This window comes from Nipponia nippon, unplaced genomic scaffold, assembly GCF_047370975.1.
Source record: "Nipponia nippon isolate SJK-2023a ecotype South Korea unplaced genomic scaffold, ASM4737097v1 scaffold_11, whole genome shotgun sequence".
Taxonomy (NCBI): domain Eukaryota; kingdom Metazoa; phylum Chordata; class Aves; order Pelecaniformes; family Threskiornithidae; genus Nipponia; species Nipponia nippon.
This window is the reverse complement of record NW_028262302.1, coordinates 25,563,136-25,589,595: the sequence shown is the minus strand read 5'-3', so window position 1 is coordinate 25,589,595 and position 26,460 is coordinate 25,563,136. Positions and strand designations below refer to the sequence as shown.

The 26,460-nt window shown below is 37.1% G+C and overlaps 1 protein-coding gene across 1 annotated transcript in view; it reads left to right on the top strand.

Annotated features, from left to right (window-relative positions):
* The window catches only part of LRRC9 (leucine rich repeat containing 9), a 34,363-nt gene extending 8,298 nt beyond the window's left edge, over nt 1–26,065 (top strand). The window contains 13 exon segments of the mRNA XM_087747094.1: nt 853–987; nt 5,928–5,955; nt 5,958–6,028; nt 6,030–6,105; nt 6,497–6,717; nt 7,440–7,562; nt 8,085–8,215; nt 9,671–9,779; nt 10,134–10,276; nt 13,180–13,319; nt 13,905–14,092; nt 14,284–14,387; nt 25,983–26,065. Of these exon segments, the coding sequence (XP_087603220.1) occupies nt 853–987; nt 5,928–5,955; nt 5,958–6,028; nt 6,030–6,105; nt 6,497–6,717; nt 7,440–7,562; nt 8,085–8,215; nt 9,671–9,779; nt 10,134–10,276; nt 13,180–13,319; nt 13,905–14,092; nt 14,284–14,382 (1,464 nt within the window). The 3' untranslated portion in view covers nt 14,383–14,387; nt 25,983–26,065.
* Nucleotides 26,066–26,460: the final 395 nt, after the last annotated feature.

Here is a 26,460-nt window from a genome sequence, read left to right as displayed (position 1 = left end):
AGAACATTTCGTTCTCTAGTTTTTGTGAAGGTAGAAGTTTTGTCCTTGCCTCTGGCAGTAGGTCAGAAATTATTTAATGAACACCAATCTTACAAGGATCTTTACTGGTACCAAAAACTATATACTAGCATGATCTTGGAAACAGTCATGTTCAAGTTCTGCTGAATTCAGAATGCAAGAAAGTAACTGTGTTTGCCAAATAGAAACAATGGAGAGGAAAATAGCAGGATAAACTGATAGTTCTACACGCTTTTATAAGTATCTAGTGCCAAATCCCTTGTCTTAAGGTCTTTTCAGTAGGTAATTTTTCAGAGTATTTTATATGCAAATATGAACCAACCCCTGAGCACAAACTTGTTCTGCTTAAGCTCTGGACTATATCCCAAAGCACTCCTGAATCCTAGGCTGTGATTCTAAGCCAACACAGTCAATGGGCTGAATAGGTTGAAACTCAGTATCATGCTAACACAACTCTTATATGGTCACAGCACAGTCACAATGAAACTATGTCTGCTCACATGCTGAGTACGATCATGTCTTCCTGAAAAAAAATAGATAAATATCTTCACAGAAAACAGACTATAGTTAATACAGAGTATTTTAATGACGTCTGCCTTCTCTGTTGTATGCACTGAAAACTCTAAAAACTTGATATGTGCAAGATCTATGGAAGTCTTGCAAACTATTAAGCTTATTAGATCTATGAATTATTATGTCTGCTAATATATCACTTTCCCTTTCCAAGAATAGCAGGATTTTTATGCCATTTACTATATGCTGAGCTGTGAAGTATGTATAGTACATCTAGTTATATTGTATACTTAATACAGTGTTTTCTTTTTTTTTCCTCAGGTATCTCTGTTAGAATATTTTAGGACTGATGAAGAAAAAACTGCCATTCTCAATGTATTTCCTTGCGCTAAAATTCTGTCTCAAATTTGCAAGAACAAGGTGGATTTGCAGATGTGTTGTAATAACTGGTATTCAGTGGTAGGGCTGATGCTGTTTAATGTACTTAGGTTAATACTTAGATGAATATCTGTAATAGTTTTCTTTTGTTGTCTTAGGTTAAAGGTTTTATGCTTTTTGGTTAAAAAAAAAAAATTCTGAACACGTTCAAGTCTAACCAATAGTTACCTTGTCCCTGAGCTCTGAGAATGGCCATTTTCAGATGCCTCACAGGAGGTCCAGGATACCCTGAAGAAGGCATTTAAGTTACTTATTTTGCAGTGCAACTGTCTTTTTAGCAGTAATAGATTTTTAAGACCGAGGGGTACTAATAAGATTCTCTAGACTGACTTTATGCATAAAGCAGGCAAGAAAGCATGACATGGTAATTTCTACATCAATTTCATACCATCTCTTTGAACTACAGCAGACTTTTCAGGTTAGGATTAATATCACCTAACTTTGCTTACGTGCAGTGTAGATAACAACATTTGAAATAGTCACCCTACATTCCTTTTATAGACAGTGCAGAAACAAAAATAGTTTGGGGACATAAGTCACCTAACAGTTTAGAGGGTTACTGTAGGTTGAAGTGAATTGCATCCTACCAGAGAGCCCAACCAGCCACCACAGATGGAGATATTTCTGTTGCTGATATTGTTTTGCTGGTATGAAACCCACTCTTAGTGTTTAAGGATTTCAAGTAACAGTGAATCTACCTCTCATCATTCTCTGTCATGTCTATCTTGTTTCTAATACAAATTTAGGTACTATCAAATTTAATCCACTGGGTCTCATTTTGGCTCTTTCTGGTGTTCTAAAGGAGCAGAACGAGATGTTCTAAAGGACCAGAAGTCTTTTATTTATTTAGCCAAAATCATCCTGCTTTATCTTATCTTAAAGAAACTAAGTTAGGTTGGACTTCTTAAGCATCTCATTATAAAGTGTTTTTTTAGTTCTCATGACATTATTCTAGTTCCTTTCTGAACATGTTTCATTATGTCCGCATGGTTTTTATGTATGGCCTTCTACAAAACTATACAGAAACTTCCAGCAGTGGACTAATAATGATATACCAGGAAATAATTCCACTTGCCTAATCCTACTCATTAGTCCAACAATTAAATATTAACTGACATGTGTGTCCTTGTGGCAACAGTACAAGCTCATGTTCATCTGGTTTTCTGTCATTAGTTCTAGCCCTTTTCAGTGTTCCGGAGAGACTGTCTTTTGTCATGTGAGTGTGAATTTCTCTGTTCCTAGCTACATAATTTACAACTTGTTCTATGCAGAAATGTGCTTTTTAAATAGGGCCATCATGTTAGTCATTATAAAACTGTTGTTTACAGCTGACCTTACTAACATCTTTATGTCATCTCCTAATTTACCAGGAAGAAACTCCTGCTCTCTTTTGGTAGGTCATTGAGAAAAAGAATTCTGAGCAGAACATCAATAAAAATATTCTCTAAAGTGATGATTTTCTTTCTATAGTTAGATTTTGAGATCCATCCTCTAACCAGTTTTTGCCTATTGAACAAGAGTTACATTCACTTTTGGATATAATTATTTTTTATTACATTATCAGACAAAAGATATTAATCTTATCAATACATTTAAATTGTCATCAAAAGCAATTTAATATTCAGTTTTGTTTCCTATGCACCATACTGGCATCTATTAATAAGGCCATTAACTTGTAACTTGTTTACTGTGTTGCATATCAGCCTTTCTCTGATACATAAGGATGATATCAAGCTAACTGACCTATTCTGGCTATCCTATTTATCCTCAATACTTTTATAACTTCAGTTTGCTCATAACCTTCTAGAACTTCCCAAGCATGCTATCATTTGTATAAAATGAATTGATGAGTGGCTCAGAAAGTTCTTCAACGGGTTCATTAATACCCTTGATTGAAAAATGCCTGCTTTAAAAATGTTAACAGGAGTAGTTCCAGTTTTAGATTCTTTTTAGTTATTAATGAAAGTATTTTTTTTATGCATGTAAATTATGAGAATCTCATCATCGTTCTTCCCAAAGGCAGAGAAAAATATGCATTGGAACTATCTTTCTCTTCCGTATTCTGATTGACTATTTTAAGGTCCTTACATAGGATCAAGCCTATAGCATTGCCTGAATTTAATCAGGTCCTGATTATGATCTCTGATTATATTAGCCATCAAATTGACATTATTAGCTTTCATTTTCAGTAATCCATGTTTCTAACCACTGTTTTATTCTCACTTCTATCATTTTTCCTATTTGTCATTCACTTCTGCTGTAGTGGAATAAAAGGGCCTTGGCTTGATCCAGTAGGACTCACGAATATTTGCTTTAGTCTGTAAAATTAAAAGGGTGAAGATTTTTTTAACTGTAAATGAAAAAGCGTGTAATGATGAAGTGTTCAGTGTTTAACCTTCTGTGTCTTTAAACCTCTCCTAACTAGCCTTCACGTTTTTAAGCTTAAGTTTTTGTGTCACTCATTTTGCTCGTGACTGCTTTCAGCATATGAAAATTGCCCTTTTTAAACCACCAAGGCTATATAAAGGACGTGCTTATGAGACACACTTGCTTCTTTTTTCAAAGAATTGCCTCCTAAGGCAAGACAAAGTCCTTAATCTACTTGCTTCATTTAAGGATTCCAGGAATTCCAAATGCTCTGGAAGTATTTCAAATGAGAGTGTCAGTGAAGCTTCAAGAATATTGAGCAATTTTTTAAAGAGCAAGGATACTGGTGGCAAGGATAATGACAGAACCAGACTGACTCAGGAAATTGCAGTCAGCTCCTTTGCATTCTCTCCCTGATCAGTAGAGATTGGCCCTGAGAATTTTTCATTAGAAAATTCAGTAGCTATGCTTAGCTTATTTATTCTGCAATTTTGAACCCAACTTTTTTCTGATGTCAGAAAAGTATAATGTTGAAACCTGTTGAAACATTAGTTCTAGTAAATTCTATAAACATAAATTCTATAAACATAAATTCTCTAATGCATATAACAACACAGTTTTCTAATACTGACCCTTCAAATATACCCTGCCCTAAAAGGCTTAGGCGTATTTCATGTCTAAAGCCAAATGAGCTTTGCCACGTGCATATTGAACTCTCTATACTAATCCATTTCTTGTGATAAGGAAGGATTAAAATTTCATGGAGTTCTACTAAATACCAATATAAAAAACAGATTGGAAGAAGAGAGCTAGTAGGCCTAATTTCAAACCAGCAAACATTGAGAATAACCCTTTGAACATTATCTCTCACCTTGAAAGACTACCTAAAATTATAAACTAATTAAATAGTCACTTGATGAGCAGCAGGACTGAAGGAAATTGCTTTGCCTTAAGAAAAAGCCTTGTCTTTGGGTTATCCGGTGCTTAATCAGGTGTGAGTTCTCAGGGTTTCTCAGATCATTCAGAACAGGTCTCTCCTGGATCCTCTAGTGTCTGGCATTGTAGCTGAGCCAATATTGCAGCCTTTCCTCCACTGGGATTGTCAGCTTATAACTCTCATTCAGCTGCTCATTTTCATGGAATTTGTAGGAAGTCGAGTAATGTTTGTCTGACAAATTCGGCCAAAACTCACCAATAGGTTTAAAAATTAGTGGTAAGGCTAGCAGATGGATATACAGATAGCACAATCACTTTAGCCTTGTTTCCTTAGGAAACTGAGCTAGCAAAAAGCCACAAGAGTCAGTGGAGGAAGATCCAAGGTCATCCTAACCTGTTCTGATCCATCAGCTGAAATCACGTTAAGCTACCCAGTATGAAAGGTTAAAAGCTCCTCTGTCAGTTCAATTTGTTATTAGAATATAGAATAGCTAGAGGAAAACACATTTCTGCTGATAAGCGCAGTGTTTCATTCTGTGTGCATTAGAGAATTCATGTTTAGAAAACTTGCCAGGAAAATTAATGCTCTGGCATATGTCATATATGTTTCGTGACATCAGAGAGAAAGGATTCATAAAGGGTCCAATAAATGCTTTGGAAAATAAAATAATATAGCCAAAAAATGTTCTTTAGTCATCACCAAAGCCAATATAATGGTACTGAATATTTAAGTGATTAATTAGATACAGCCTTGTCTTAGATACAGCCTAGATACAACACTGGATATTTTGGGCCCCTACAATACAATTTGAATTTTTTGATTGGGATTCTGTGATCTTTTCTTTTCTCCATTGTACAGTGATTGGCTAACATACTGTAGTATTATCGGAAAGGGGAAGTTGTAGTAGTCGTACAAACAGGTTATAGACCGGATCATTGACAGCCTTGTCTTTACTGGAAGCTTGCTGCCAGGTGTCTAAAGTCAGATCCTGTGCAAGAAAGTAATTTCACAACCTGGGCAGCAAAATATATGTTTGGTATCAACATTTATTTGTTTCTGTTCAAGAATGTTTCAAAGAAGAAATTTACTGAATTTGTTAATCTAGGATATAGAGAAAAAAGTATTTAGTTGTATATAAAAAGCATGAAGAACTATAAATTTAGGATAAATTCTGCTCTGACTTTGCACTCAGCCTCTTCTAGACTAAATATCCAGCCTTTGTGTTAGGCTGAAATCCTGTTTCCATTAAAGTCCTGTTGCAGAATGAGGATGTGTAAAACAGACTAGCCAATAAAATAATCATGTATTGCAGAAGGATTTAAATTGAACAAAACTATCTAAGATCTAATGCAGACAAGAAAAAAATGTGTATGTTCCAATAGCTTCAACTGCAAAGGTACATTCGGGAGCTGGCATACTTATGTTGTAGAGTTCTTGGTTTTGGAGGAGAAGCTGAACTTTTTTGAAATGTATTAAACATGAGTAGCTCTGTTGTATAATGGGGAAATATCACATCCTGCATCCAAGAAGTTGCCATTGATATTAGTAGGAAATGTACACATAGAAACTGAGCACAGAATAAATAGGTGGAATTAATTTACAGATTAATTGACTGGTCAGTTTCTTTCAATTCTAATACTGAGTTTTATTACAGATCACTGTCATAAATCTGGATGACCAACACTCTTCAAAATTTCCAACTTTGAAAAATTGGAGCATTTAAGATGGGCACTGTTTAGCAACAACAATGTCACACAAAATAGTAGGAGTAGAGTCTTGTCTTAACCTCAAAGAACTCACTTTAGATGAAAACTACATTTCAACACTAGATGGTACTGTATTTACCGTGGTAGTGATAATGCAGGCTGTTAAGCTGGGACACAGTAGAAATGTTTCTTTATAGTGAAATATTATAGAGGGTGAGTTTTTACTTGCTGCCAACAGAGTGAGTTTTTCAAATATTAGAAAATCTGAGCGTATCTTTAGCAGAACTGAAGAAAGGGAGTGAGGCAGAACAGTTATGTTCCAGCAAAATAAATATTTCTTACTAAAATGTGCATATTTATGCTTAATGATCTAATTGATCTAATGATCATTGATGTAGTTACAGCTGGACCCAGTAACACAAACTGTGTCACTTGTAACTTGTTTTACCTTCTGTATCAGCCACCTTTTTCTATTCCAGCTCACCTTATACTAAGTGCATCTTGTTTATTTTTCAAGACATTTCAAAGCTCACCAAACTTACAAGACATAGTGTAAATAATAACCATCTTATCAGCCTCAAAAGACATGTGTTTGAAAATCTGTCTTATCCTCATTACATTGCCATTGACAACAAGAGAATCACATCTTTAGTTAGTTTAAAGAAAGCTTACTCCCTAATAGAGCTATACGCAAGTAATAACTTTGTTTATATCAACCAAGGGGTACATCATTTGAAGGTAAATATTTACTATTTCAAAACTAATTTTTATTACATTAGAAATACAGTGTTTAACCACTTGTTCAAGTATAGAGGAAGCTATACTTAAACATAATTGGAGGTTCTGCCTGTGGGTGCTGCATTCATCCATCTTTACAGTGGAACCCAAACTGATGAGAACCTCAGTCTAACGTTTTTTGATTGATACTCACTCCTGAGAAGGAGGTGCTGAACCCTCCAGGTGGATTGGGCTCAAAATGTTCTGCAGAGATAAACATCACTTATACCAGGTAGGCTAAATCAAGGTTTACAATCCATGGAATAATTCTGCAACTCATGTCAAATAACAAACAACTGCACCTGGAGCAGTTCCAGTTCTTTTCAGCTTACCTGGAATGCGAATGTATGTATTATAAACTTTGTTGGCTGGATTCAGACACTAACTGGAGACCAAGGCCCTGATTCTTATTTATGTTCAGACTCTGTAAAACTGTGTGAGAGCACAAAGGCGTTTAAGGCAATGTTGGTATAGTTTTTACTCACTTAGGGCTTTCTTTGTGGTTTGATGTTGAAAAGTACTATTCATCTAAATGAAGATATCTGGATTTTGTTAAGTCATTTCTCAGTTTTGAGTCATGCAGATGATGGCTGAAGAAGGAGCTGAAAGCAAAGTAGACTGAATGCACCTATATATGGATGTTTTAAAGTTGTATTAATAAACCCGTGCTTTTTTCTACTTAGGGTTTAACTAATCTGATAATTTTGGACATGAGTAGAAATTGGGTAGTCTGGAAACAAGATCACTACCAACTATTTGTATTATTCCATCTTCCCTCTCTCAAAGCCTTAGATGGCATTGAAGTAGTAAGTTATGCTGTATGCAGATTACTGTAACTTCTTTAAAAATAGTTCTTTAACAGATCAAGACCCACCTGATCAGACTTGTTAATATGTGTGTAATCCTTTCATATACTCCATAATACCCCATTGTCTGTTTCTGTCTCTCTTTCATCATTTTGGGGTAGAAAATGCCTTTTTTGTAATAGTACCTAGCACAATAGTGTCCTGGCACATTGCTAAGGTTCCTGAGGCTTTAACTATAATTTTGGAGCTAAATCATTTCTAACACCTATGAAATTAGTGTACGTTACTTGCAAATCTATATTGTAAACTAACTGAGAGAACACAGACTATCTCATTAATCCGTTCCATAAGAAAACAGTCATACAGGTCTGTTCATATAAACACAAAATAACACTTTTTAAGTTCCTTTGATTTTATAACATCTTTAATTCATCGAATTGTAAAATGTTTCTTGCCTATATTGCTATGATAGTTCTAGATCTGCATTAATATAGCAGACATCTCTTCAAATGTATTTAACAGGAACTAACAGAATGAGAAAGTGCAAAAGGTTTGTTTGGGATCAAACTCACCTCTGACGTGATTGCAGATAGACTGGGACATTCAGCCTTCACAGAAAAGCAAGAATTAAATTGGACAGCTTCTAATATCAGGTGCAGTGATTTTCAGAATTGCTTTATCTATTAAAAGTAGCATCTAATATTGTGGATAGAACATGAAAATCTAAATCTAGAATCCATATTTAGCAAATATGCCTGATATTCCCTAGCACTTGTAGGCCAAATTGCCTTGACTGATCCATAAAACAAGTGCAATTTTTCATCAAAATGGGTTGTTTTCCACAGTTACATTGAAGAAATGTTCTTTCTCTAGATGCTTGCATTTTTCATTTAGGGAGTGATGCTGTCTGCACACAGTTTGACAGAAAATGTCTAGAAGAGAGAGGGTGCTGGCTCCAGACCAAATATATCTAGAAGAGAGATTTAATTTGATCAAAACCCATCTGATCTGATTCCTTTCAGAATAAATTCGGCCAAAGTGAGAACAGACATGTATGTATGTGCAGTGCTGCTTCTGCAATCTTCTGATTTCTGAAAAAGCTGCCTTTTCCATTGTAGATCTACAGGAATTTAGAGCAAGAATGACCTGTGATTGGTTGCATGAAATGCATCCTTAACTGAACACCGGTATGTGCACCCAGTGGGACAGTCACTGTTCTGCAACAGAAGTATTTTACACAGCACTAGTCACACTTTTTTGCAGACATCATCCCTGATATTAATCTTTAGGTAAGTATTTCTATGGGTTGTATGTATGTATTTGTCTTCTTGGAGACATATTTATATTTTATTCTTTCCCAGTATCCTGCATCTGTCAGTGAAAATCCCTACCTGATGTAACACGTGAAGAAAATTTTCATGGCACAGTCCACGATCTTCATCTTTTGATCTTAAATAGCCTAAAGGCCTTCAGCAACAGTATCACCATGCCAGGAATATCAGCGTCAATACTCTGGTGGTGCTGACTATGTGCCTTTTAAGGTATTACAATTGCAAGCCTTGAATTCCTTGAAGCAATGTATCAACAGCACAGTTAGGAATTCCTAAAAATTACTTGAGGAATGTCTCCCTGACCAATAGAGTATCCTGTTTCTACCATTAAGTAGTAACAAGTATTTTGCAAGCAGGCTTTGACACAGCTGAGGTACAGAGTCAAAATCTGCGTGGTGCTTTGGCAGGCCTGAGGGTAGGTGGAGAATGGAGTACTCCACCTGAACAGCTGCAGCTCCAGTGCTGCTGGAAAGCAATGAAAACAGCCTAAGAGGTATGGAACTGGAACTTCAGTAATGTGATACAGAAGCAAACAGAGCAGACTGATGAAAGCCCTTGCCTTTGGTGTCAGAATTGAATCAATTGTTTACTACTGGAAAAAGAACTGTGAATTTGTTGTGAGATTTTCATTAGGGTGCTTCTTTCATGGAGTATGTTGCATTTCTTACCCCAAAGCCAGCATGTTATGGATCTGCTCATGCTATATATCTCATTTCTATCTTATTTTTCTGTTACTTGTATTCTAAATCCATGTCTGTCTTTTTTTACTTAATTCAGAGCTGTAGAGCTGGTGCTAGCAGACGAGTTTAGAAATGTCTGTGGCATGAATTTACAGAACAATAATCTCATGTCTTTCCGTGGTTTAATCTTCCTTCCTAATGCCAAAGTGGGTTCATGACACAGTCTTTTCTATTTTTTGTAAGAATATTAATGATAAACTTATTTCCTTTGACTGAAAATATGGTCTTTAATGTCCTTTAATACCCTGTTCATGGGGTTTTTTTAACAACAGCAATCAATCAGCACAAAGCTGATTGCAACCACTGTTTCAATTTTACAGTATTGTTGCAGTAATCTGATCCAAAATCAGGGAAATGCACCAAACTTTTTAAAGCACTTTAAACTGACCAATCATCTTTCTAAAGATCAAATTTCTGAACTAGAAAAATGTAATTGGCGGTTTTGCTAATGTGTTAGCAGAGAAACATTCTGTTTGATTAATTATATTTCCTTTTTACAGGTATTGTGTCTGAACTATAATCACATTGAATCAATACCACCTGGACAAAAGCTCCCAAATCAGGTAACAAACAGGCAGCAGCTGTACTGCAAGGTGGCTTCTCATGGTTATGGACAGGAAGGACTTGCCAAAAAAAAAAGCAAGTACAATCAGCTTTTAAAATATATTTTTATCTCTCCTTTACTCCACTGAGGAGGAAGGAGGTGTCTTCAGTGTCAGTAGCTTTGGATCTCCCTTTATTTTCCCCTTCTAGCTTGAAGAAACCCAGTACGTATGTTTGTTTGTTTGCTTTGCACACATATGGTATGTTTGGCACCATCTAGTTGGCTTTTCTTTCCTAAGTTCTTTATGAACAACTTGTTAGGCCACTTCTTCATCAATCTAACGATACCAGGCTGCTGTCATCTTTTCTTTGGATCCTACTGCATAGGTGGTTAGGCATACGTTGAAGTTTTTTCACCTTCCTACAAAGGATTTCATTTCGAGTAAGGGAACCACCTACCTCTCTCTGGCTGCTGGTTTGATCTGGGAGAGTGTGGACATTTATCTCCGATCAGATTGATCATTGATATTCTGTTTTCATTCTTTACTTAAATTTGTACATTACACTATAAAATTTTAGGAATATAATCAGATAGTGTGGAATATATTAAGATGGTATTTCAGTCCCTTGAGCCTGACCTGTGAAAATTCAGCTGCCTTACACTGCATGGTATTCTGACGGCAGCCACAACCCCTTGTTATAATCAACGAGTTCAGCCAGTTCAGACTACAGTACCTTTTATGAGCATAAAGAAGGCTTTTGTATATTCATCCAAAGTTCTTCTGCAATGTCATGTGTAGTCTAAGCAGTCATTCATCTTGCCATTAAACCTCCCTTCCCTTGCTCCTTTCATAAATGACGTTCTTTTCGTCATCCTCTGAAGGAGGTGGTCGTACTTCTTTCTTCTTCCTTTTGCCATCAATGTTAGATCAGCCTGTGTCCTAAAGAGCATTTTCAAATTACCTTTCAGTTTGCATTTCTCATCTGTGCACTCTTTCAGGACTGAAACTTCCAGGATCTGTCAGGATTCATTTACTTATTTCTGCATGGATGAGGCAACATGCATAGTCAAATCCAGTTTTATCATATCAGACAAGTCTTGCAAAGCCACCATGCAGAGTTCCCTCTATACATTGGTCAAGTTTTATAAGAGTAATAGTGACAGAGCATCAGAGAATCCTGCAAAACCTCGTTGTTGTGTGCATACTTCCCAAGGCTTCACCCCACTCTTCTTGTCTTCATTCTTTGCATGTGCTCAGCATCTGGAGTGTGGGAAAAACATTAATTTGTTTTCACGTTTTCTGAGGAAAAGGTCTATTGGCAGAAGCACACATGGATATGATCTGTTTGGGCTTCCGTCATAGTGTGACAAATTTCTGTGCTCATTTTGTTTACCTGCTTCCTCGTGAGAGATGAACATTCTTTATACAGACTAGGAGCTCATAAAAGACTTGAAATAATTGTTCAGTAACTGTAGGAGTGCCCCTCTTGTTGATGGGAGGGATTTTTTTACACTAATGCCTGCTAGTTTCCTCCCCTTTCCCTTTCTAAATATTGACAAATTTTAGCTTTCTTGCACACCACTGAAACTTGGCTGATGTTCCCCAACTTAGTGCAAATCAACATAAATATTCCATGATGTTTCTCAGCCAGCTTTTTCAAATGTGACTTACGCAGAGTCACTGATTTAAAGACATCAGATTCTAGCTCAGTAGCTGCTACTTAACAACCTTTACGTCAGTACTGGAATGGAAATTATTTCAGGATTACTGTGTGATATGAATAACATTGCCCTTTTTTTCCCCACAAATGCAGCACAAAAGTATTTAGTGAACAACTGTGCTTCATTTCAGGTTTATTGATACTTCTACCATCTTCAGCTAGTAATGATCCAATACCATTGTCAGGATTACTTTTGTTATTGATATACATTCAAACTCTTTCATACTGTTCTTAATGCCACAAGCCATTGATGTCCCCTTATGTGCATTTGCTCTTTTCATCAATTTTTTGCACGTTTTTACTTCTTGTTTTCAATTTCTTTGTTTTTCCATTTATTACGGCTGCTTTTAATTTCCCACTAAGTGGATACTGTCTTTTTAATGACTGTTGCCTTCTTTCTCAATTGTGAGATATTCTAGGAACAAAAATGTTCTTAAACCTTCCCCAGATCCTCTTGACACTTTCTTCAGAAGTTGAATTAGCTCTTGATTTTTGTAGCCTTGTGAGATAAGCCTGTGTAAAGCATAAAATATACATACTACATATTTACACATCTTAACACAAATTAATATTACATATTCACATACAGTTTGGATATTGTCTTGTTTGTGATGTGTGAATGTAATCAAGTCACTAGCTGCTCAGCAATCACCCATATTTAGTGTTTTTATGGAAATTGAGGTTGCTAAGCACATTGGTTCATTAGCTGGATCGTAAGGAAGAAGCAAAGCCAAAATTAGAACCCTTTTTTCCCTTCTCTTAACCTATTAGTTCATGCTACCTAATTACAGGTCAGACATAACAGAAATTAAGCTTTTACAAACAAATTAGTAGAACAGTGCATGCTATTTTATTTTGCCCTGTTGTCATTCAGCTGTTGTAAAAGTACACCCAAAGTTTGCCAGAAGTATTCTACTAAATCTAGCAGCTGTTTACAGCTGTTTTCTTTTCATGTCCTCAGACTTCTGTGAGCAGAGGAGGGATTTTTTTTATTTGTTTGATTTCCATGGTCTGGATCCAGAAAACTTGACCTAGCTTCCACATAACAGAAGTTTATATGTGCAGTACTTCCACCTCATAGTAGTGGATTTGTTTCATTTTTCATCAGATTTTTTTAATGTATACAGGTGTAATTCCTATGAAACCTGTTCCAGTGATTAGTGAAATTGCAGTCATCCATATATACCCTTCATAATTTGGGGGGGGGGGGTAAGAAATGCTGAAGTTCTTTTGTCCGAGGAAAATTGTGGCATCATACTCTTGTTTGCTTTATTGGTTTAGGGATGCAGAATTTGGAGAAAACCTGCACCTGATAATGCAGAGTTTGGAAGATCTTCATCTGGGCTATAATGGAATTACTAACATGGCCCAGCTACATCTTAGCAGGCTAAAAACTTGAAACTTCTGTTTTTGTAGAGTAGGTGGTAGCAGCTTTTCTGTACATTCATTCAAGCATTTTACAGTACTTTCCCTATGTCCAGTCTTCACTCTGTGCCTTGAATTTGTGGGGGACAGTCTTCTCTGGTCTTGACCCCAATAGGGATGATACCCCAGCTTTAATTCTTGCCCTGGCTCCAAGATCCTTTGAAACTGAACAGTGAAATTCTTCCATGCTGTGCCACTGTGCCTCACTTGTCTTTTATAAGACAAGGGCAGAGCAGGGTAACCAGCATGTGGAAGATGTATTTGCCAGCTCGTGGCCAGCAGCAAGTTCCACATTGAGGAAATTTCCTCCTGACTATAAGCAATACCAACGATAATGATTGACCTAAGTCTTGTTCCTCAAGATGCCCAGTTTATTTAAGAAGATATTTTGCTTTAAATAGAGATGGCAGATAGATAGATGAGATCAAACACACTGTTGTACGGTGTCACTGAAGTGGTCCAAAACAACATACAAGTAATTCAGAAAGTTCATGAGCTGCTTTTGCTTAAGATAATTTTTTGCTGGAAAAGAATCCAAATCGATTAAAGAAGATTCCATGCATTTACTCTTGCTATATTAGGAAATTACATCAGCCAAATTGAAGGACTTGAAGGTCTCCAATTCCTGCAGGAGTTGCTATTGGACCACAACCACATTAAAATTATTTCACAAGGTTTCCTTGCTAGTCAGAATTGAATATGAGAACTGAACACTTTACAACCTGTGGTAAAATTACAGAAACTCTTTCTGGACTTCAACAGAATTGAAGTACAGTATATTTTTGTTAATGCTGTAGATTCAGTGGGCTAAATGTGGTGGACTGTTTTCAGACAAAATTCATATTTTCTTCTATGGATTTGCCTGAGTAAAATCACCAGTATTTTCCCCAAAATATATACACCACTTGCAAGATTTTTGAGAACTCCTGAAATTTAGTGGTTTTTTTAACTTCTGGACAGGAATCATCTCAACTAGAAAATCTTCAAGTTATTCCCAGTCTTAAGGTGCTCTCAAAACACGGAAATCCGGTGAATATATTCATTTGCATTGTCAAATAAACTAGGTGTGTATTTCACTTTATACACTGAACATTTCCTCTTCATAATCATTAAAACTATTAAGAATTTCTCTATACCCAGGTCATTCCTAAGTATCTGCTATGACTGTTTTAAGGTTGAAAGCTTCATAGTATGCGTGATGATCACATTGCCTCACTGTGCCTGTCTCAGTGCCATACTGTGATCAGAAGGCACTCGTTCTTCAGCATACTGTTCTTCATAGTGCTGCAAGATAAATTTAAAATGTATGTGTTTGCATGAGTATGCTGCAGTGATGGGCTGTCCTTTCAATATTCCAAAGCAGGTCAGGTCTGTGAGAAAGGTCAAAGAATGTTAAAGGATTTCTGAAATACTTGATTTTATTTTTAAAATGGCTCAATAGCAATCTTTTTTGTTGTTTTGCACATCACTCCTTGAAAAAGTCCCGAAGGGAAATTTCAGGTTTCTTTTTTCCAGACATGCTTCTGTTTTTCAATGTAGTACTGTTGGTTTGCCTTTTTTATCCCTGAGAACAAACTATTACAACACAGTAAAGAAGATTCTAGGCTTTCTGATTTTAGGAATACATAGCTATGGGACAGAAGACAGCTAACACTTTCACACAGTAGAAAAGTCTTTCCTGGTAACCATAAACGGACAAGTGGAACTTAGTGGGGCCAAGTGTTTGAATAAAGTTTGTAGGATCTCAGCTTCATGTATTTAAGTATCTTAGCACTGCTGAGCTTTAAAGTAGCATCAAAAGTAAATGGAAACAAAAATATATTTTTCATTATTACTTTTGAGAAAAAATGTGTCTTTCCAAATTTCAGTTGAAAATATAGTTCATAGGGCATGTTTTTATAAATAGACCCTTGAAGATCAGGTGGAAAGCCCAAGATCTAAATGCCCCTTGACTTCCTTTTTCCATAAACCTGCAGTGGCTGGTCTAAAGCAACAGCTAGAAACACAGGGAAGAGAAAGGCAGGGGCACATTGGAACAGTAATGCATATGGTGCAGTCATGCACTCTGTTTTCAGTGGTTGACTCAAAAGAATATTTTTGCTCTTGTGATTTTTTTTTAAACCAACTTGCAAATGGTTATACAGATTTGGAAATGAACTGGCTTCTGAAATGGATGATGAAATGGGGGGAGAAGGTCAAGCAAACTGAATGTTAGTAATGGCAAGAACAGTCATGTTTTTCACAAAGAAAAAAGCCAGAGATTCCTCTTGGGAAATTGCTATTCCAGGGTTTCCTTTTTTAGAATCGCAGGCCTAGACTTCCTCCTGAAGGGGATCAAGGTGGTGGGTTCAGCTGTCTCCTATACAGTGTGGCATTAAGAAGTACATCTCACAGTATTAGTAAGCATCAGTTAGTACCCGCCACTATGGTCCACACTTCAGATAACTTATCGCCTGTCGTCTCCAATAACATTGTATATTAAAATAGAAAAATATTGCTAGCCTTTTCTGTCTGCATCACAGCCTGCATCTCAACACTTGGCCTTCTGTAAGGCTGTTTCCTAGTCATGTCTTTGCAAGGCGCACAGTACAGTTGAATCCTCATATTGTGCTGAGGGACATGAGAAGCTGCTGTGGTCCAGGCTAACTTGATGAGGAAGACATACCATCTGATCCCTTCCTTCACCACAGAATTTAATGAGTGTGAGAACCTCATTGAATTTAATGAGTGTGAGGTTTTCTAGCATTCTGCCAGGAAGATGCCTACTATTTGGGTGTTGTGATACCTTCACTGAGTTGCCTACAATAGGCAATTGCAATACAAACCAAACATTTAAAAATTCTAAAAGACTCATTAGAGTCTCAGGCTCATGTATCTATAGATACAGATGACACCATAGATTTTATTGTTCAGAAATGTGAAATTTACCCCCAGTAGTGACTTATTCTTACCCTGAAGTTCCATGCTGCAGCAAATCCACTCATTTTTTCCAGCAGGGTTTACCCTCGGTTTGTACTCCTGTGCAGTTAAACAGCTTTTGGATGGTCTAGACTACAGGTAGAATGAGGTCATGGGGAGAAATTAAATTTGCAGGTGTGCATTTGATGAACCAAATCCTCATACTAGGTTAAGCAGATTTACTACCAGTGTCATGCAAGTATGTCCATGCAGAACAAGAACATGCATATTCAAAAGTGCCCTACTTTCACAGGGTATCTGTGTCTGATAATTTTTTATAAAAGTTTCAGAGGAACCTAATTCTCTTACCTCGTAATGTTACTACATAATGCAGTATCACAACAATGCTGCGTGAATGTTTTAAACTGTAATTTCAAAGTGCAATATTCACCACTATAACTTCTCTGTCCATCTTTTCTCAGTAAATGGGATTCTTGACACACCAGATTCCAATTTCTCTTCTTGCTGATAGTTACTTTCATAATTATTTTCAACTCTAATTTGGCAATATCATATTGTCTTGTCTTGAAAGATACTATCTTGTCCCATCTGTATCCACTGGAAATACTTTAACACAGATAATATTCTTCATGCATTGCTTTGCCCATAAACCTGTTGCTTTCTGTTAGGTCTCACTGTCCTTTCTCATCAAAGTACTTGTCTCCATCACTGTGGTTCAGTCTTGTCTCTCTCCATGCTTCTTGTTGAGAGTGAGGTCATCTCCTAATGCCTTGAGATGCAATTCCATACCACAAGCTGACCACTGTTACTGGTCATCAACACCCCTTTTTCACTGCCATATTTCTACCTTTGCTACTCCTTTTGTTGAGAAGGGGCTCCCTGGACAAGCTACCTTGTTGTTTTCCTCCAGACCTTGCCCTGAAATTCTCACTGACTATGAAACCAAAAGAAAGCTTCACAACAGTTGGGCATCTGCTGTGACCATTGTCTGTCACACTGACCAATTTTATTGCTTATTATTTTCTTGTGCTCACCCATCTGTCAGTCTGTCTGCATTCACTGGGTGTGCCTCATCTCACTTTACAGTATAAATTCACTGGAACAGAGATTTTTAGTGGGATTCACAGTTAGGTATCCTAAATACAAGAATAACAATAACAACAGCAAGGAGTCAGAGAGGAGGCTAGCCCAGCACGTGTCTCCTACGAACAGAAGGTTCATTGTCTCTATGGTTCTGTTTATCACTGAGACCCCACGCACTGAAAGAGTTTGTTGTCCCACAGCAGACCTGTGTTTTCTGTCTCACAGCAGGAAACTTCTCTGGCGATTTGTTTGATGAACAGAATTCTTTCCTTCCAGCTCAAAAGACTGCAGTATGCATTTTAACCATCAATTTCCCCAGAAGGATCAATAGAGTAATGAGGAGATCTAGTGTCTGTTCCCACTTTGTGTTGTACAAGCCAGTTCTCTCTTCATATCTCAGTTTCATATTGATGGAGCACAGAAACAGTTCTCCTACACATCTAAAACATAAGTACTAAGGATGATGAGAAGCATCAGTACAATCAGTTTTATTCTCCCATCCTCATCAACCTGCCCAGCTTTTCCTCAACCCCTTTGGTTATAGATAAGAAGCACTACCAGTAGACACCTACAAGGTTATTCTACTTCAATTGTCTCCTTAAATTTTTTACTGCCATGATGCGGTCACCATGCCCAACCACACCTGAACTGTTGCTGAGCTGCAAATACTACTTGCTGCACTGGATCTAACCACTTTGCTGTTATCTTATGCTTCCCATAACTATGAGTTACGTCCATATTGTATCCTTGTATAAATTTCTTGGCATAAATATTTTATTGTATAAATAAAGCCCATTACCAGGATATTAGCTTCTAGCTACTACCATAATAAATGCTATTATTTGATGCTGATATTAGTGGTATCTTCACTGTTTTGCCAAATCTCAGTCTTCACATTGATAGTAGGTCACTGCCAAAACCAGACAGGTTAAAATCCATGTACACTTGGGTTCTGTCTCAGAACTTCATCTGTTCAAAAATGTGTTATCACGGATCCGTCTGGCTACATTAATATCTCTGTTTGCAGACTCGGGACCTTAGTAAGTTAGTGAAACACATTTTCCTGCTTGAGGCCACAATGCTTGTATACAGAGTTCAAAGCACTTTTGGATTGAGCAATTTCATGTGTAAATGTTTTATTTCAAAACTGACCTGTGCTTTTATTCGTTGGACATCACTTAAATAAAAACATGGCAGAATGAGTAAAGCAATAGAAGCATGTTAAGACTGTATCTTTAGAGAAATCTCTGTTTTATATTCAGGTTCAGTGAAGATGTTATACCTCATTAGCTACAACAGAACTGAGCCATTTTCTCATTAGATCATTCAAGTGGAACAACACAAAAGATTTTTCAAGTTTGTCAGTTGCATTTTAGTTGTGCTTTTTAAAGTGCTTGTTAGAAAGCAAGAATTGAAACCGTATGGTGTTGTTTAAGCTTAAAAAGTGCTTTTGATCTTAAGCTTCAAAAGAGATTTTCCTAGCAGAAAGCAGGCTAGCACTTTATTTAGTAGGTAGACACCAGAACCCTCTGTACATAACAATATTTTCTTTTTTCATGCTATTCATTAAATTTCTTTTAACGTTGTCACTTCTGAATTAGAGATGATTTACAGGAGGCAATCACTGTTTTCATTGTACTGTACCCAGTTTTAACAAAATTAACAAATCGGCAGAGACTGGCACAGCCTTAAATCAGTTGCTCCAAGAAGTGGTGGTCCCAAAGTAAGACTTATGAACTACTAAGTATTTTAAAATATTATGAAGATCCTCCCAAAGCTGAATTTTTATCAGCCCCGTGCCAGACATCCCCTGTAAGGGGTTTACATTTGAAAATGTATCGTTTTCCATCTTTCTCAGTAAAAACAGCTTCAGTACATTACACTAGCTTTGTTCTTGAAGTGCTTACAATTTTGTTTCAAGCATTTGAGTTTCATAGCTGCTGGTGCTTTTTAATGTACACAACTTGCATAGCTTCTGTATTTGACAGCTTATCTAGAAAGTGCACTAGTCAAATCTTAAGGTCACAACACTAATTTAAAGAACTGATCCTACAGCTCTTTAGTCACAAAAAGCTGATCATTACTGTTTATATTACTGCAAAACCAAAAGACATTTCTATCCTAAAGACCAAGATATGTAATCTTTATTTTTGTTTTTCCTTTTCTTGTGAAGGGTTTTCCAGTTGCAAACTTTCCAGAGGACTCTGGATTTCCCGCACTGCCAGCAAACTTTACAAGACATAATCCTCTCGGAATAACAAACAGGAATCTGAATGAAAACATTAACCATTTATTTGGCTCTGATCTTATATTTGGTCATGAACTTGAAGAGCCTCTACTGAATAAACCAAATGAAAGTAAGCATAAACAAACAGGATTACATATTCCTGAAGACTTAACATAGTTATACTCCCTCATGCTACATGTTATATGGCCACATAAAGCATTTTTAACAAAGACATTTTTGTCTTTCCTGGGTATCTTGCAAGTCTGTAAGTTTCTCAAAACTTCCCAGAGCTGGGAAATACATGTGTTTTCTGGAGGAATACATATCTTTGTCAGTTCTTCACCCTAGGATGGATCTTCAGATTCAGTCTGAATCATTGATACAACCAGCTTTTCAGTGCTTTCAAAAGCTTTGTGTTGTGGGTTTGGTTTTTTTGTTTTTTTTTTTTTAATTTATTAACCGATTTCAGTCTGTAAATTAAGGTTTTAACTATGCTAGGAACTGAAAGGAAATGATGTAACATTGTTCTGGTGAGGAAAATTAAGAAGAAAAAGAGAAGAATGAGTGCAGTACTTGATGACTGGAAGCTAGCATGAGGCAGTGCAGGGAGAATATCCACGTGCGTTTTGTGTTACAGATAAGTCTCAGAACCCAGGAATTACAACAAATAATCTTTGAAGCATCCATGCAGAAAGAGCTCTTAGGCAAGCCAAAGGAGCAGCAACTAATCTTCTAAACCATTTGGTGCATCACAGTGCTACTTCTCGAACCAGCCCACTGCATCAGGGCTACACAGAAAATGCAGGCAGGTGAGGCTCTTACCAGCCCTGAACACTGCTGCTGCTGCTTTCCTTTTTTAGGGGAGGGTTGCAGCCAAAGCACTTCTCTTCAAACATCACTTTTCTTTCTCTAAATGCTGCCATATTTTCTTTACCTCAGTTTCCAGATCCACCAAAAATGTGTTTATTCTCTTTCTTCGGGTAAAACTTGCAATGCATCTAAGAAAACATCTAGACAACAATTTAAAATTTTGCAATTAGAACAACGACTATACTATAAAATGGAGCCAGCTGTTCAACAGAAATAAGCTGGTATCTCCCAAATCCATGCTTAATCCTATTCTATCACTAACTCAAGACATTCTGGTTGGTTGGTTTGTTTGTTTATTTGTTTTCTGTTGCATGAAGTCTAGTTTTGTTTAGTAATTAAAAATATTAAGTATGGAAGCAGAAATGCAAGGGTAAAGCTGTTGCTGTGGTTAAATATATCTAATAATTGTGATACAAACAGCAGCATCTTGCTATTACTGACTGCCAGCAGCTGGAACAAGCCAGTGTGTGACTGAATGTTACACCAACATTTCTTATTGTATCAAACGTTTCTGCACAACAAGGAAGTGAACAAACAGGTCTGGCACTAGGACTTATACATTTCCATTTTGACTACTAATATTTTCTACCTAAAGAGATTTCCTCAAAATCAGTTCTGTAAGTCAGTGAGGTGATTCTTTGTGGAATCAATATGCATAGCTGCTTTTCGTGCAAGATTAGTCCCAAACAAGCATTTTTCTTAGGTATATTTCATATATTATTATACCTATATACCATGGTATAAGCAATGGTTTTTCCTTGCCAGAAAAATGTGTTTAAAAGCTGTAGGCCATATTTGCCAATGAAAAAGAGAGAGCTAATTAAGGGCTTGTCATGTTTTAACCCCAGCCAGCAACTAAGCACCACACAGCCACTCACTCACACCCCCCCGGTGGGATGGGGGAGAGAATCGGAAGGGTAAAAGTGAGAAAACTCATGCATTGAGATAAAGGCATTTTAATAGGTAAGGCAAAAGCCGCGTGCACAAGCAGAGCAAAACAAGGAATTCACTCGCTCTTTCCCATGGGCAGGCAGGTGTTCAGCCATCTCCAGGACAGCAGGGCTCCATCACACGTAACAGTTACTTGGGAAGACAAACGCCATCACTCCGAATGCCCCCCCCTTCCTTCTCCTTCCCCCAGCTTTACATGCTGAGCATGACGCTGCATGGTGTGGGACATCCCTTTGGTCAGCTGGGGTCAGCTGTCCCGGCTGTGCCCCCTCCCAACTTCTTGTGAACCCCCAGCCCCCTCGCTAGTGGAGTGGGGTGAGGAGCAGAAAAGGCCTTGACTCTGTGTAAGCACTGCTCAGCAATAACAAAAACATCTCTATTATCAACAATGTTTTCAGCACAAACCCAAAACATAGCCCCATACTAGCTACCATGAAGAAAATTATATCTATCCCAGCCAAAACCAGCACAGGCTTGTTCCCAAAGATGTTTCTCCACAACCATCTTCAATTGGTATTTAGATATGCACAGAGGTGATAGGAGTAGTTTCCAAAGGAACATATATCTTTGGTGACTAATATCACCAAACCTCCAGAGAGGAAACACTTTGAATAAACCTTATTTAGACCAGATAGTCCCATGCTGACTCAGATGTTACAGATGAGAAAGCAGTGGTCAAAGGCAGTGACATTACTCAGCATGACTGATTTATACAGAACTAAATTCCCCAAAGCCTCAATCTAAGCTGGCCCCTTCACAGGACTGGATTCTACTGTAACTGCATACTGTCCAAGATCCTTCTACAGGCACTTCTCTTTTATTTAAAAAGTGTGGGTTTCTGGCTTAAAACAGCATGCATGACTTTTCCCCCATGTTATAGATTGATCCTCACTCATTAAAAAAGACAACAAATGGAGACCATGTATTTTTAAATAACGTAGAAGAGATGCTGTAGCAAGCATCCTCTATCAGTAGCTATCAGTCTGCGTTTCCTCACGTGCCACACGTGTTCTTTGATCTTTTCCCACTTCTCTCAGCTGCTTGTAACATTACAAAGCTAGGCATAGTGTCGGGGTGGTTCCAATTTAATCTTACTTTTTATGAAATCCAACAGGCTAAAATTAGAAGAACACAGCAAAGGCACCCAGATAGTAAAAAAATTCTTGCCTCTGATTAAGCAGCACTAGTCACGTCATCCCAGATTAAATGAAGTGATGTTTTAGCACAAATCAGGCCTTTTTTTAACCTTTCCCCTCATGGTATCACTTCAGGCAGAGTTAAAGCTATTCAGGTATCTTAACAGCATAATTCTTACCTTACTGTGGTTAGATTTCTTTGAAGTATTATCTTCCCTATATTTCTTAACTTAGAAGATATTTGTAGTATCTCTTAGCATGTTACAGTTAAGTTCCTGATATTTACTTCTTAATTTCTATTTTAATTGGATCTTTTTAATAATGAGAAATTCTGCACACAACCCTAAAGTAAAAATGAAACAAGAATGCTGTTATGTGATACTTTTCAGTATTTATGTTTACAGGATCTGTCTTTAATCAGTACTTATTTTTTTAACTTCAGGGAGGAGTCCCTGATACATCAAAGCAGGAAGACCACAGCAATCATTTAAGCTAAGTTTATAGGTGCTTTGTATCACCAGAAAAGTGCAAAGCTATAAACCCATGCATCTCTTCCTTAAACTGTAGTCAAAGAGTTAGTTTGTATAGTAATGTAAGTTCAACTTTGACTGTGTATCCATGTAGGAGGAAAATCCTCATCTTGTCTTGTCTTGTTTTAAAGTTTTAAGGTTCCTTCAGGTCTTTTAAGAAACAATGCTCTTTCAGTGCCCAAAGTCAGCCCAGTGTGCTTTGCTCCGCTGATATTCAAGGTACCATGCAGCTACGATGTCTCATAGACCAGCTAACATTCGTTTACCGATTTTGTGCTAGTGAGCCACTACAACCCATGGCACTGTTGCATGAAAATTAGCAGTGGAGGCCACAGGGTGAGTGACTGGAAGATGCATATTAAGACAGCTACCCTTTGGAGTTAACTGAATTTGTGTCCTAGCTTTGCGTGTGACCTAGTTAATCATAACACTTGGGTATGATTTTTATTAGTAACTTAAATTTACTGCCAACTATGTTATACAAGTACAGTCTATGTATAACATGTATATTTCCCTTGAAAGTTTAAAGCACATCTATTTTTCCTTTGTTATGATCAGGAAGAGAAACAACCCACACAGGAAGGCAAAGCTCTTAAAAGATATACTTTCACCTCATTTTATTTCAAAAAGTAACAAATGGATTTGCTTAAGTTTTCCCATTCTACTAGAGAGCTGGTAACACGCTGCTTAACGTACAAAGGCATGTGCTGTGTAATGTACGAAAGAAGGAGTCTGAACCCCTGCTTAATGTGCAAAACAACTTCGCTTTACCACTGGGGTCTCCGCTACAGCCCCCTACTTAAAACAGAACATCACATTTGTTTGCCTTTCTGAGTATTAAGATCTTCCAGGCTTCATTTTGTTCAGTTTTAAATATTATAGATATAAATTATATTTCAATAGAAGGCAAATTCTACCAAAAAGAGATGATTAAAAAAAGATAATTTGGACTCGAATGGAAACACCTGTGTTTTAAGAGTGTTGGCTTTTTATCCTTTGATAGCACAAAGCAGTAGGTGGTCACTCCATCCATCAGCTGCTTGTAGATGAGAGTGATAATAAGATAATACGTTATTATCTTAGGGGTTCTTTCAGGTCACATTCTGGGGCACGTGCTCCCTAGCATGAGGTCAGTACTGTTTTCATGTTGTCACAACTGGAGCAGGGTCACAAGCTTTCTCCTTATCCAGAGAAATCAACAAGTTAGATTGGAGTTAACAGATGCAACAGGAATTTCATGAACCACTAATGGCCTATTTCTCTGCTTGTCATTTGTGAACCACCTGTCCGTATGGGGAATATGATAGCTGATTTTCAGTAGGATTAAAACTAGTAAGATATTTAGGCCTCGCAGGGCTAACAGAGGAATACCTAGGTATGTTTCCAAATCTGATCCTAAGGGAATTCAGTATTTCATCTTCTTTGTAAATAATCTCTTCTTCATGAAACAAAAAAAGTTCTAAAAATGCTTGCAGAGGGATGTATTGAAGTACATGGTGAAATCTTGGCTTGTCTGTGTTAGTGGTAGATCTCCAAGTCACTTAAGCAAAGTCCTGAAGGGACTCATCCATGAAGGGTGTGTAATAAGCTATTGTTGTGGGAGTGCATGATAGGACTGAATATCATGCTATTAATGTATTAAATATGTATTATTATGATTATTACTTCTCTCAATTAATGGATATTTTTTAAAATATAGTCTCTGTGGTTTGACTTGGAATTGTTTCTAGCCTCTCCACACTAAACCAACCCTAAGAGTCAAAAAAGAACTGTGAAAATGAGAGAAATTCTGGGAAAAAAATCCTCCTGAGGATTGCTCCGCAGACTGACGTGGTGTTACTGAAGGAAGAATTTGGCCATTTGTACTTTTATTTTAATACAGTGATTGTGAATATATAATGAATACAAAATATCAATTATGTAATGAAATTATTTAATTCAGTGAAGCAACCATTTACGCACATGCAGAATATCTGGATCCTGTGATGCTCAGAGAGAACCCTTTGGCTTGTTCTGTTTTCACTCGCCCTGATATAAATCAGCAATAAAATCTAAGGATTTAGTTGACAAGAAGTCTGAATTCAATATGATTTCTTCCGATTTGCACTAGAAAAATGGAGGGCAGAATCTGATCTCTCCACTTTTACCACACAGGGGGTTGGTCTTTTTCCAAGAGCTTCATGATCTGAATTATTTACTCTTCATTTTCACTAAACTGGGAAAATAATCATGGATTATAGTATAATGAATTTTCATGTAAAGGTGAGGAAGGAAGAAAAACATCAGTACATCTCAGATTTATGCTGGTAAATTTACTGTGCAAGATTTTGTTTTGTGGTTCAGAAATACAGTTTAGGTAATCACAAAAATTGCCACTTTGCGATAAGAGATGCACTTATTGTATTTATAGAGCCTTTCTCACATATATGTGTGTGTGAACTGATGCCAGGAATAGCAATAAAACTACATCTGAATGTAATTGCGGACTTTATTATTCCATGTATTTTTTAAAAAAATACATTTTCATATTATATTTTTTAAAATATAGGGTTTGGGCTGTAGTCTATAGGATTATATAGGGGTTTAAAAAATATACTGGTAGACGAAACCATAAACATGTTATATATCTGCTGATTTCTAATAAACTTATAAGTATTTTAAAAGTAAATGTTGATAACTTACATGTTACTCTGACATTCAAGTACTTAGAAGAGTTTACAGTACTATCTCTTAGAGTTCCAGACTTGATAAATTTTTCATAGCATTCACTTCACGTATCAGATCAAATTAAATTACTACTAGAGTTAGTGTGGTTTTGGAATTTAATAATTTGAGTTTCTATGCTTAATTTGGAAGCCACCATCAAATTCCTATGAATGATATGATTTAATTTTTATAACAGAGATTATTACACTCATACTTTTTTGTTGTTTTTTCTCCTAGGTGATTTGAAAATGGGATTAGTGCTAACGATACTCACAAGCAGATGGCAGGCAGCGAGAAGATGGTTGCCAAGCCCCAGAGGCACCGGCTCTAAGTTCTGGCTGGTAAGTTCTGGCTGGTCAGTCGCCTTTGCCTCGCCTGCGGTTTGCAGGACAGCCACGAGGTGTCTTTCTTGCACTGCTGATTTTCTACACCAGGGCTACTACGACATGCCATGAGTACGTGGGGTGACAGAGCCTCCCCCCTCACTTTGGCTGGGTTATGGCAGATTTGCACCAGAATAAATCCACGATTTAAATCCCATTCTTGAAATTTCAAGGCAAGGAAAGAGCACCTGCAGCGTTGTGGAGCTCAGCAAGGGTCTGGGAGAGCAGCACAGTGTTTGGGTCAGATCTGTTTTGCTTTCTGATTAATTTGGAGCCCTGACTTCTTGGGAAACGGGTCTGAGTGTGACTGGTGGGGTTTTTGTGCAGACAAC